Source organism: Balaenoptera borealis (assembly GCF_965194805.1).
Source record: "Balaenoptera borealis genome assembly, chromosome: 14".
NCBI lineage: Eukaryota > Metazoa > Chordata > Mammalia > Artiodactyla > Balaenopteridae > Balaenoptera > Balaenoptera borealis.
The window spans coordinates 73421261-73433623 of NC_138875.1; the positions used below are offsets into that span (position 1 = coordinate 73421261).

General features: G+C 54.9%; 1 protein-coding gene across 4 annotated transcripts in view; it reads left to right on the forward strand.

Moving 5' to 3' along the window:
- Positions 1 to 12363, forward strand: part of MVK (mevalonate kinase) — a 38150-nt gene that overhangs the window by 1628 nt on the left and 24159 nt on the right. For all 4 annotated transcript variants that reach the window (XR_014234233.1, XM_082354503.1, XM_082354502.1 and 1 more), the window contains exons 2-7: positions 438 to 529; positions 1388 to 1535; positions 4239 to 4383; positions 6198 to 6353; positions 9516 to 9619; positions 10211 to 10256. Coding sequence is in view for 3 of the 4 variants with exons in the window: in XM_082354503.1 (XP_082210629.1) it covers positions 452 to 529; positions 1388 to 1535; positions 4239 to 4383; positions 6198 to 6353; positions 9516 to 9619; positions 10211 to 10256 (677 nt within the window). In the remaining variant the exon portion in view is untranslated. The remainder of the gene's footprint in view (positions 1 to 437; positions 530 to 1387; positions 1536 to 4238; positions 4384 to 6197; positions 6354 to 9515; positions 9620 to 10210; positions 10257 to 12363) is intronic.

The following is a 12363-nucleotide window of genomic DNA, read 5'->3' on the forward strand; positions in this document are numbered from 1 at the left end:
CTGCCTCTTTTTCTTTTCTTTTTTTTTTTTTTTAAGGAATTCCTTTATTTTTATTTTTTATTTATTTATTTATTTATTTATTTGGCTGCGTTGGGTCTTCGTTTCTGTGCGAGACTTTCTCCAGTTGCGGCAAGCGGGGGCCACTCTTCATCGCGGTGCGCGGCCCTCTCACTATCGCGGCCTGTCTTGTTGCGGAGCACAGGCTCCAGACGCGCAGGCTCAGTAGCTGTGGCTCACGGGCCCAGCCGCTCCGCGGCATGTGGGATCTTCCCAGACCAGGGCTCGAACCCGTGTCCCCTGCATTGGCAGGCAGATTCTCAACCACTGCGCCACCAGGGAAGTGCGGTAGCTGCCTTTTTTGTTATAATGGTGAGCTTGAACTAGGCATTCTCTAAGTTCTGGGGACCTTCCATCCTCTTTCTGGCTTTCCTTTTCAGGACTCCCAGGAGCCATGTTGTCAGAAGTCCTGCTAGTGTCTGCTCCAGGGAAAGTCATCCTTCATGGAGAGCATGCCGTGGTCCATGGCAAGGTACAAGGCCCCCTGAGCCTTTGAGGATTAGGAACTGCTTCTCCCTGATGCTAACCTTAAAAGAAGCTGAAAGGAAGCCTTGAGGCATAGCTTGGGAGTACATCATAGAGGAGATCAGTTTCTCCCCAGCTGGGCAAAGAAAAGACAGGTCTTAGGCCCTCTGAAGGGCTTCTCTGGCCCACCCAGTAAGAGAGCAAAAAGATGACATGGAAAGCCCCGTGGGTGGAATGAGGCCACTTAGGAAGTGAGCTTCGGTGGAGAAGAGAAGAGGTTTAAGGACTAAACTCTGGGGAAAATGAATAGGATTCTGCAAAGGAGTCTGAGACATGCATTGTCTCATTTACCTCTTACAACTACCCTCTGACATTAAACTTTTATTATCCTATTTTGCAGACGTGGAAGCTGGGACTTAGGAGGGGATCGGTAACTTGATCAAGGTCCCGTACACCTCAGTAGAGCTAGGAGTGAACCTAAGTCTGCTTGAACCCAAAGCCATGCTTTTTCCACTCTTTCAAGCTGTCGTTTTTCATATTTTTAACTTATATTTATCTTTGAAAGCATGGTGATTATGGGGAAGCCATTCCTTGGTGTTGAGAACGTGTGAAATTTTACGTGGGGAGGGCAAATATAAGTAGGTATTAACTCCTAATTGATTGGTAGTGGCTGTGCCTAGGCATGTGGGAGAGGGTGCCAAGGTTGATTAGCAGTGTCTGCCAAGGGCATAGGTGAGAGTGGCCTGTGTGCTAGTATTTGCCCTCTCTTCTTGGCTCATTGACAAGGGCCCCTTTTTCCTAAGACAGGAGCCATGCTTGTTGCCAACCACCCTCAGGCTAACTGCTTGTGCCCTTTATTCTATAGGTAGCACTGGCTGTGGCCTTGAACTTGAGAACATTCCTCCGGCTTCAGCCCCACAGCAATGGGAAAGTGGGCCTCAACTTACCCAACATTGGCATCAAGCGGGCCTGGGATGTGGCCAAGCTTCAGATGCTGGACACCAGCTTTCTGAGTAAGTACAGGGAGCAGGAACCAGGTGCGGGAAGAGCCTGGGCCCTGAAGAGAAGGGGCAGGAGGACAGCTGGGTTGTCATCCCAGGCTGTCCCCTAGGGACCAAAAGCCAGCCACTCTGGGGGTGTTTTCTCTCCTGTCCCCATAAAAATAGCTTCACTTATTTATTAATTTTTTTTAAATTTAAAAGCATAAAATGATGCACTAGGTCTATGTGAGCCGTTGGGACAGGTCATCAAGGCCTACTGTTGAGTGAAAAAACACAAGATGCAAAACAACACGTATAGATTAAGTATCAGTGGGTATGTAAATGCAAAGAAGAGGCCTGGGAAGATATATATCCACTGACAATGGTGATTAGTTATGTCTTGGAGGGTCCTACAGTCGGGGAGTGGACAAAGGGAGCCTCCCTTCTACAATGTTGTTTTAACAAAGAGAATGTTTTGGTGTTTTGTGTGATTGAAGATCGTTAAAAATAAAAGTAACTTATGTTACTGGAAAATATGGTCAATGCTGAGACGTTGCCAGGGAAAAAAAATCCCCAATTATCACTGCCTCCCACTCCACCCCCCCAGGACAGCGCTAAGCAGTTTGGTGTTCATCCTTCTGGGTTATTTCCTGTAGACCAGTAGTTACACTGATTGATTGAGATAGGGAGAGAGCTTGTTTTTTACCCAAAATTGGATCAAGCCACATAAACTTTTTTTTTTCTTTTTTCTTCTTTTTTTTCCTTCTTTTTCTTTTTGTTTCTTTCTTTTTCTGTTTTCTTTTTCTTTTTTTTTTCCATATAAACTCCTTAGAAGCGTGTGGGATTTTTCCCTTCTTCAATATATTGGGGCTCTCTTCCCATGCCAATAAATAAAGGCCTCCGTGCTCATTTTGCTAGTGTTGGGACTGTTTTGTCCACTCCTGAGCAGACACGGTTCGTTCATCAGCAGAGTGACTGTCTGCAGCAAAGCTGCGGTGTGTTCTTCGCTGTCAGTGTCTCCTGTCTGGGCTGACGCCTCGTCCTTTGGAACAGTGTCTCCCAGCCAGGGTGGGGCAAGTGAGACTCCTCCAGGGGCCTTTTCTTTTTAAAAATTAATTAATTAATTAATTAATTATTTTTTAATTTTTGGCTGCGTTGGGTCCTCGTTACTGCATGTGAGGTTTCTTTAGTTGCGGCGAGCAGGGGCTGCTCCTGATTGCGGTGCGTGGGCTTCTCATTGCGGTGGCTTCTCTTGTTGCGGAGCACGGGTTCTAGGCACTCCGGCTTCAGTAGTTGTGGCACGTGGGCTCAGTAGTTGTGGCTCGTGGGCTCTAGAGCGCAGGCTCAGTAGTTGTGGCGCACGGGCTTAGTTGCTCCGCGGCATGTGGGATCTTCCCGGACCAGGGCTCGAACCCGTGTCCCCTGCGTTGGCAGGTGGATTATTAACCACTGCGCCACCAGGGAAGCCCCAGGGGCCTTTTCCAGACGGTTCCCTGTCCCCCATGAGAATCAGTCCATAGCTAGTCACTCAGCCACTCCCAAACCCTGCAGGGAGATGAAGGAAGAGTTGAAAACCCACAGTTGCAAGCAAGCCTCAGTCCTGCCTTGAGATCCCCGGGGGAGGTTTTTGTTGTTGTTGTTTTAACAGTACAGATGGCTTCCTGGCCCTGCCCCTCTCCTATGGAGAATCGGTAGTGGTGGTAGGTGACCCGGCGTGTGTATTTGGGTGATTGCAGGGACAGCCTCAGTTCAGAGCCACTACTTTGGAGCAGCCTGGCCCTTGCTCTCCGTGCTACCCCAGGCCACTCAGCCTGGCCGGAAGCGTTCCATGAGAACTGGCTGCTGCTTTTGCATGTCAGTAGCATGGATGGAGCAGCCAGGTGTGGTGGCACACACCTCAGACCACCTGTCTGAGACTCCCTGTGTGAGCCTGGGAGGGCTCTGAGCCTCTGTGAGCAGAGTCGTGATGCCTGGGAGGGCTGCTCTGAGGATCCCGCAAGGTGGGAGGTGGGTGGAGGCTGTGATCTAGAGTGTAGTCCATTCACAAGGGCTCATTAGGCTACTTCTCCAAGGAGACAAAGGGGATCTGAACCTTTTGGTGTCAAGTTGTCTACTAGGTTGCCAGGGTCTGCCATATTTTTCTTCCAGTGTTTTTTTGTTCCCTCCTAATAGTCCTAAACATATTGAACATTTGGGCATTTACGTGTCCTGGTTTTATGTGCGTGTCCTGTTCTCACTAATTATGTTTTGGGAGAGGGAAATATTGGGGAAATAATACTGCCTTTGGTTTTGATTTTGTACCGTGGAGTTCAGTCCTAGGCCTTTGAGTGATTGTGTGTGCATGTGAGTGTGTGTGCTTGTGTGTGTTTGAAAACTACAATTAAGCCCTTACTATGTGCCAGGAGCGGTGCTAAGGATACTCTGTACCTTATTTAAACAACCCTGGGAGGATGTACTGCTGTTATCTCTGTTTACCAAGGAGGGAAACCGAGGTGCAAATAGATTAAGTCACCTACTCAAGGTCACAGTAACTGGCACAGTCAGGGCCCAAACCCAAGTCCGCCTGCCTCCCAAGCCTGCAGTCCCCTGACACCCTCGGCTGTGGTGCTCGGACCCTGAGTCCATGTACATCCAGGTGCTGACTCCCGTGACTGCTTGGCCGTTTGTATTCTGGTGTCTATAAACGCCCCGAGGCCCTCTCACCCACCCGCTTGCACTTGTTTGCCCATGTGACAGAGCAAGGTGACGTCACAGCACTCACCCCGGAGCAAGTGGAGAAGCTGAAGGAGGTGGCGGGCTTCCCCGAGGACTGTGCCGACCACGAGCACCTGGCTGTGCTGTCCTTCCTTTACTTGTACCTGTCCGTCTGCCAGAGTCAGAGGTGTGTGCGCGGTCGGGGCAGGGAGTCCGGGTGCAGCCTGCCCCGGAAACTGAGCCAGGGTGGCTGTAGTTTTGGCTGCTGGACGACGCACAGGCTCCTTCCCAGGCTCTGAATAACAGCAGCTGTCCTCGCCGCGTGCCAGGAGCCGTGCTAGACCCTGTATGTATGGTCTGCTTTCAGTACTCATGGCAACCCCACGAGAAGGACGCTCTCCTCATTTTGCACAGGGAGAAACTGGGACCCAGAGAGATAGAGACATTCAGGGCCACACAGCTACTTAGTTAAGTGGTGAGAGCTGGGAAATCAACTTACTTCCCTTCAGTGTCAACGCCTGCCTTTTTAACCCCACACTGCCTCCTCTGGCCTCTTCGATTCAACCAAAGCCAGATTCCATTCTCAGATCTGCTGTGTGTCTTCTTCAAGCCATGCCCAGAGAGGCACCCTTGTTCCACATCCCACAGGCTCCAGGGGAACTCCGTGATTAGCAGAGTGAAGCCTGTGTTATGATAAGATCTGGGTTGTCTGCTCTCTCGGGAAAGCCGGCTCCTAGAGGGGGACATTCCTGCTGAGGTGGTGTCACATGGTGACAGAGGGCACGGGCTGAGGGTCAGACGGCGTTGGTTCACACCCCAGCGCGACCATTTACTAGCTTGTGTGAGGTTCTTACCCTTCCTGAGCCTCAGCTTCCTCACCTGTAAAATGGGGGTGGTAATAGCACCTACCTCGTAGGGTTCCTGTGAAGTTAAATAAGTTCATTTACTTAAAGTGTTTGATTCAGAGCCTGGCACGTAGCTTGATAAATGTTAGCTATTATTATTATCACCTTCCTCAGAGAAACTATCAGAGGATTAGAAACATTATACATGAAATGGGCCTAGCACTGTAACTGGCACACAGTGCGTGTGCATTGTGATTTGTGGTCCAGGACCCGAAGGGAAAGCCTCGAGGCGCAGCCCTTCACTCGTGCAGCAGACGCTGGCTAAGCGGCCACTGGGCCCGGGCGCTGCGCTGCGGACACATTCAATCGCGTCTTGACACTTGCTGTCCAATGCCGGGGTTTTCACCTTGAGAGGGGCGTGTCCCCTTCCGGGGTGAGGGCGGGGGACACATTCCAGAATCTGATGTGGGTGGGGTGGGCATGTGCAGTTTGAAAAGGCAGATTCAGTCTTATAATGTTATATTTGGAGAACGGGAAGAATGCTTAATGGAAATGATAGAACCTGACGTCTGACGGTTCTCGCTGGGGGGGAAGTAGAGGTAAGATGCAGCGATTGGGAACTCTCCGCTGATCCAGAGCAGGCCTGTGTTACACGCGGCTGGGAAACGCTGTCCTGTGGGAGAGGCATCCTATGAACACAGTATCAGCGCCCAGGGGGATCATTTGAGGACGGTCTTGCAGGATGGGTAGGAATTCCCCTGGGGGAGAAAGGGGTGCAGAGCTGTCCTGGGCAGAGGGACCAGCCTGTGCTGAGGGCAGGGCCTTGACAGAGCCTTGCTTGTGTGGGGAGAAGGAAGGAGTTTACAGGAATGGTCGGTGGATCGCGAGGCACTTTTAGGAAGGGCTCCGGTTGGACAACAACATAGTGACTTAAACGATCCTCTACCTATTTTCAAGTTGTCTGATTCACCATGAGTTCCTGCCATCCAACAGGGGTGGCTTTGGGGTTGGGAGATCTCCCTGAGGTCAGAAAACTGGGCCAGACACTTAGAGTCAGGCCCTGCCTGTGTCCAGTCCTGGGTCTAGGCCGCCGGTTCAGCGCTGGCCCCTCACGGCCCTTCAGGAGAGTCAGGCTCTGCTGCCTGCTGTGTTTCAGAGCCCTGCCCAGCCTGGACGTCACCGTGTGGTCGGAGCTGCCCACCGGGGCCGGCCTCGGCTCCAGTGCCGCCTACTCCGTGTGTTTGGCGGCTGCCCTCCTGACTGCGTGCAAGGAGATCCCAAACCCGCTGAAGGATGGCGAGGCTGCCAGCAGGTAATCAGGCCCTTGCCTCGCTCCTTGTCCTGCCTGGGCTCCGCACCCCGCGCCGAGAGGAGAGAGGTGTCCCTTGGCCACCTTACAGCTGAGGACGCTGGGGGGCAGGGCGGCCACACAGCTAGTGATGGCAGAGCAGGATCTGGACCCGGCGGTCTGAATCCAGAGCCTGAGCTCTTTGCCCCCAACCCCCCACCCCTCCTTGCCTCCTTGGGGTTCAGGTGCCCGTGATTTGGTAGAAAGAGCCTGAGCCCGGATGTAGAGGGCAATGCATCAGAGGAGGCATCGGGCCCCCCTGCCATCGACTCGCTGAGGGACCTTGGCCAGCCTGCTGCCCCCCACCCCACCCTGGGAGCCTCACTCAGTGCCCTTTTCTGTAAATGGCGATACGGACACCCGGCGGGTGTTGCCAGCTGGTACCAAATGGTTATGAAAAGCAGTGTAACATGCTGAGAAATAAACATAGGAGGAGTGTCCGTCAGGTCAGGGCGTCTCCCCTCCCGTGGGTCCTCGATCCACCAGTTCGCAGCGTCTCCTCCGCGGCTTATTGTAAGTCACTGAGGCTTGTCCAGACAGGGCTGCCGGCGGACTGTTTCTGTTTCTTGGGGAAACTTGAGAAACCGGCCCGAGCGCAGATAACGCAGTTTGCCCTGGGAGTTGGGGATGAGGCCCCAGCATCCAGCCTGGCAGCGTCTTGGTGAGGCCTGCCCTGGGCCCCCATGGCTCCGGGGGGCCCTCCCGCTGGGGGGCCTTATGCACCAGCCACGTGGGCCCAGCTGTGCTGTGTCGGGGGCTCTGCTGGCTAAGCCCGGAGGTCGCTTTGGTCCCCGTGGCCACAGCAGGTGTGGGGCTGTTGATGTGACTCCTGGTCCAAATTCCCCAGGGCTGCTCTGAAGGGCTCGTGCGCTGGAGAGGCTGGGGCGGGGTGGGGGTGGGGTGGGGGGAGGGGAGAGGGGCCGGCGGAGGTGGCCGTGGGAAGGATCCGCAGGTAATGAGCAGGTAATGATTGCACCTGCGGGGGATGCGAGGCGGCTATTCTCCAGAATGGTTTTCAGGAATCTCAGGTTTGCCAGTTAACTAGCTTCTCTCTGGGGCCCCATTTCCTCATCTGAAAGTGAGGGGCAGCACCTGTGATCCCTTGGGTGGGGGGAGCTTCTAGCTTTGACATGTGCTGATGCCGAGATAAGACAGTGACTCAGGACGGAGGCTTCAAGACAGCCGCTCATTACTGTGTGCTGATCGCTGATTCTAGCCCAAAGCAGTGAAGGCTGTGTTGCCCTGGGTGTCCCGAATAGACACCTGCCCACAGGCCGGCCAACTGGCTCTGCCTTTCAAAGGATATGGGTGGTTGTGTGTGCGTGCGTGTATGTACACGCCTGTGGGTGAGCCAGTGTCCAGTGTGCATGTGGGTGTGGTCTTTCTCGTGCTGCTTCCTTCCACCCAGTTCTCCCACCTCCCCTGAAGACCCATCATTCCTTCTCAGAAGCTGTGAAGAGAGCAGACCCACCCGCCCTGCCCCCCAGCATTTCCCAATCGGAAGGAAGACTCGAGTTTGCAGAGCGGGCCAGGCCCTGGACTATGTTCAGCTACCCCTTCCCCACCTCACTGGCTTGCTCGCTCACTTTTCGGTCCTGGAAAGGGCCAGTTCTTGTCCAGTTCCAGGCGTAACACAAGCAGCACGGCCTCGGGCTGGACTGCTCTCCCGCTATGTCTTGCCTCACTGACCCACCTCGTCCCTCAGCCTCTCCATTCAGAACAGGGTGTGCCCCGTCCAGCTGGCATCGCACTTCCCAGAGGCTGTAGTTAAGTTCTGGTGGCTTCCTGACATCTGCTCTGTATTAGACTCCAAGCTGCAAGCAGTTAAGGACCACGTCTGTGTGGGCTTAGTCACAGGCACATAGTAGATGCTCAATAAATATTGGACGAGTGAGTCTCGTCGGCACCAAAAAGGTCAGTAGTTAACGAGCTCAGGCTTCCATTAGCAGATGCGGTTCTGATGTCGTGGTGAGTGGTACTGTGATCTGAGCCTCGGTGTCCTCTGCTGTAAGAAAGGGGGTGGTAATGGTACCTTCCCTTTTGAGTTGTTGTGATTGTGAGGATTACAGATGGTCCATTAGAGAAAGCCTTTAGCGCAGTGCTTGGCCCTGGGTAATCAGTAGCTTTGAGCAGTGTTAACTCACTATGAATCATAGCCTCACAACCACCGTGTGAGTCTCAGGTCCCTAAAATCCTCATCTGACAGATGAGGAAAGAGACTCAGAGGGGGTGATTGACTTGCCCAAGGCTCCACAGCAAAGGGGTGGGTGGACCAGGCTTGGAGTGATTCCAGGTGCTGTGATCCCAGGTGGCCTCTTTTTCCGGAGCACATACTCTCCCCTGGGCATTTTACAAAGCACCTGTGTGTTTTTCCATCCCACAAAATCCTCTGTGAGGTAGACATCTTTACCCCTATTTCCCAGATGAGAACACTGAGGGTCGGAGGTGACGCAGTTGCTCAGGGATGCCCAGTGAGTCAGCGGCGGGATGGGGTTCACACCAGCTCCCTGCTTGATTCCCAGCTCAGCTGCACAAGCCCCGGTGGCTTCTGCCGTTTCACGGGGCAGGGGCTTGATAGAAAGGAAACAAGAGCTGAGAGAGAAGGTGGGGCAGTGGGGCTGAGCACTTGCCCTCGTTCGATACTCACATGTTTTGGGTCTGTTCACTTAAACCGTCACTGAGTCCGCATCCCTTCTGGGGAGGCACTGTGGCCGCGGGCTGGGGAGGGATCCAGAGATGACCCACATTCCACACCCCTGCGCTGAGCCTGTGAGGAGGGAGGAGTTACCATCCTACAGAGGAAGAGAGTGAGGCTCAGAGAGGGCAGGCAAGGGGCCCAGAGTCAGTCAGCTCGTAAGAGGCAAAAAGCAGGATCCCGTGAACGCAAAGCTTTGGCTCTTTTCGCTGCACCAGGCGAAGAGGCATGCTTTAGGGTGTGCTCTTTAGCCGGAGAGGTTCAGAACTGTTTACTTTTCTCTTCTTTCTGAGTTCGGCGGCCCAAGCCCCTTTGCCTTTTGGTCTCCAGCAAGCCCAGCCTGTGACCCCTGCCCTCTGCTGCCCTCGGTGACCCCCAGCCCCCTATTCACCACCATGGACAGTAAAGACGAGTCTCTGTGTCTCCTTCAGGTGGACCGAGGAGAACTTGGAACTAATTAACAAGTGGGCCTTCCAGGGGGAGAGGGTGATTCACGGGAACCCCTCCGGAGTGGACAACGCCGTCAGCACCTGGGGTAGGTGCTGCCTCGGGCCTGTGTTCTTTATTTTTATTCTTTTAGAAATTCTTAGGACAAGCGTAGCTGCCCAGGCTCTGTGGGTTTGGGATGAGCAGCATCAGTGCGTTCTGAGGAAGATGCCATTTTCCTGGTAGGAGGGGAACGGGGGGCGTCTCAGGGCCTCGCACCTCCTGGATCCGAATCTTGGGGGGTGGGCCTGGGCCTGGGAAGCTACGGTTTCAGTGGGACCCCCAGCCCCAGGGGTCCAGATGGTGACGCTGCGGAACCATTGCTGTGGGGTCTGCAGACTGCACCAGCCGGGCTCCCCTCCGGTGAGGACGCCTGCGGTGGTCCCACCTCCACCCCATCGCCGTGCAGCCCGTCGGAGGGAAGCTGGATGCCTGGATGTAAGGGAGGGACCCCAAGTCCTGGGCGCAGAGTGCCTTTGCGCCCTCCTGGGCCTTTGCTGCCTGAAGCTGAGGTGCCTAGTTACGGGGTTGAGTCTAGTTATGGTGACACTGTACCCCTACCCCAAACCCAGCCCCTTTCCCAAGAGGCATGGATATGGAGCTTTTCCTACGACTCTGACCCACTCTTTCTTCTCTTTAGGAGGAGCGCTCCGATACCAGCAAGGGAAGATTTCATCCTTAAAGAGGTAATTCTGGGGGAGCTGCAGCTTCCGTGTCTGGCAGGGAAGGGGGACCCCATTTCTTTGGGAGGGAGGGAGGGGCACGTGCCCCTGGGCGTCCCCTCCCCTGTGTGGTCCCGCAGGGCGTGGGCCGCGAGGAAGCCTGCTCTTTCCTCTCCACTTCAGCTCTTTTTTTTTTTGGCTGCGCCACATGGCTTGTGGGATCTTAGTTCCCTGACCAGGGAGGATTGAACCCGGGCCCTCAGCAGCGAGAGCGCAGAGTCCTAACCACCGGACTGCCAGTGATTCCCCACTTTAGCTCTTAAATTGCCGAGAGATCAGAGGGGGAGGTCATGCGAGGCTGCGCCATTCCGCTTCCAGGAAGTGGCTGTTTCCCCAGACCTTTGTTCAGTTACCTGTTCATCTGTTCAGTTACCTGTTCGTCCGTCCATTTGTTCAGTAAACAAGAACTGATACCTTCCTCTGTTCCAGATGACACTGCATTAGGGCCTAGAGGTATAAAGATGAATCTCAGACATAGTCCTGGGCAGTTAGGGACAGACATACACACACAAGCCACCAAAAGACAACGTGGGAGTTGCCATAGTGACGGCACCATGGCCGAGCAAGACCGGAGCCCGCGGCAGGCTCGTGGGAGTCTGAGTGGAAGGGACATTTAGCAACTTTCGTATTTCCTTCCGCCCTCCCGCTGGAAGCATTGGAATTATAGACATGTGTATTAAATTCCAACATCCTCTGTTCTGTTTGCACTCAGTGTGGAAATGTCAGAGGCAGGCGTGAAGCCCATGGCCAGCAGGAGCAGGTGCCTCCTGGCTCTTCCCTGACCCCTCCATCAAGTTGGGGGGGGGCAGTGGTTGTCCCAGGGTGCTCTGCTGCCTCGGGGGGCCTTTCCACACTCTCAGGGTCCCAGGGCTCCCTGTCACCTTCTGCAGCCAGGGTGGTCTTCTTGGCAGCTGGACAGCAGGTCCCGGCCCTCTGCCTCTGCCAGCTGGGCCACTCCGTTCGGGGCTCAGTGACCTGGCAGGCCATGGTGCGGACTCCTTCTGCCTGCACCTCTGGCATCTTCCCACCCCTGCTCTGTCAGCTTCTGGGAGCCAAGCCTGCCTTTCTGAGGCCCCACAGCAGCGTTTCTTTAGCCTTAGCGCTGCGGACATTTGGGGCTGGAGAATTCCTTGCAGTGGGGCCGGTCCTGTGCAGCGTGGGATGTTTAGTAGCATCCCTGGGCTCTGCCCACCGGATGCCCGTAGCACCTCCCCTGTCTCCCAGTGTGACAACCAAAGATAGCTCCAGACATTGCCACCTGTCCCCTGGAGGGCAAGGCCCCCTGGGTGACAACCACTGCTCCACACAAAGGAGGGAGCGGAGCCATTTGGGGGCTCGGGACAGCTTCCTCCAGCTGCTTGTGGAAGCGATGGCAGGGGGGCCTTGTGCCCAGGTGGCGGCTGGCCCTGCCAGGTGGACCGAGTCCATGTGCAGTGAGAGCAGGAGCGAGGGCGGGATGCAGAGGTTTGTGGGCCCGGGCCTGCCCTCAGCCCACGGGCTTTTGGAGGAGGCAGTCACGACTGTGATCCTCGGCACACAGGTGTCCTCGGGGTTCTGAGGCTGTTGGGGATGACAGTCATCGTCAGGCTGCAGATCTGGGGAGTCCTTCACGGGGCAGGGGCAGGTCATTCACTCTGTTTCCTGCGAGCCTGTTGTATCCTAAGCCCTGAACTGGGCCCTGGGGACAGAAGATCAATGCAGATGTGGCCGGGCACATGCATGGCCTATGGGGGGAATTAAGAGCTGAGCGCCGGAGGGTTTCCCAGGCACGGGGAGGCGGGGGGAGAGGCCCCAAGGTGTGCACAGTGGCCGGTGGTGGTGGCGGGGTGGTGGCAGATTCTCTGGGGTCCACAGGCTCGAGTTTGAGCCCAGCTCTGCCATTTGCCTGCTGGGGGCCCTTAGGTGAGTTACTTCTCCTGAGGCCTCTGTCTTCTCGTTTATGTAACGGGGATCTGGGGCATGAAATCAGAAACGGTATCTATCAAGTGCTTATTCACTCCTTCCTGACCAAATTCATTCATCCAGTCTACAAATATCTCTGAACAACTACTGGGTGCTGGGGCCTTAGCAG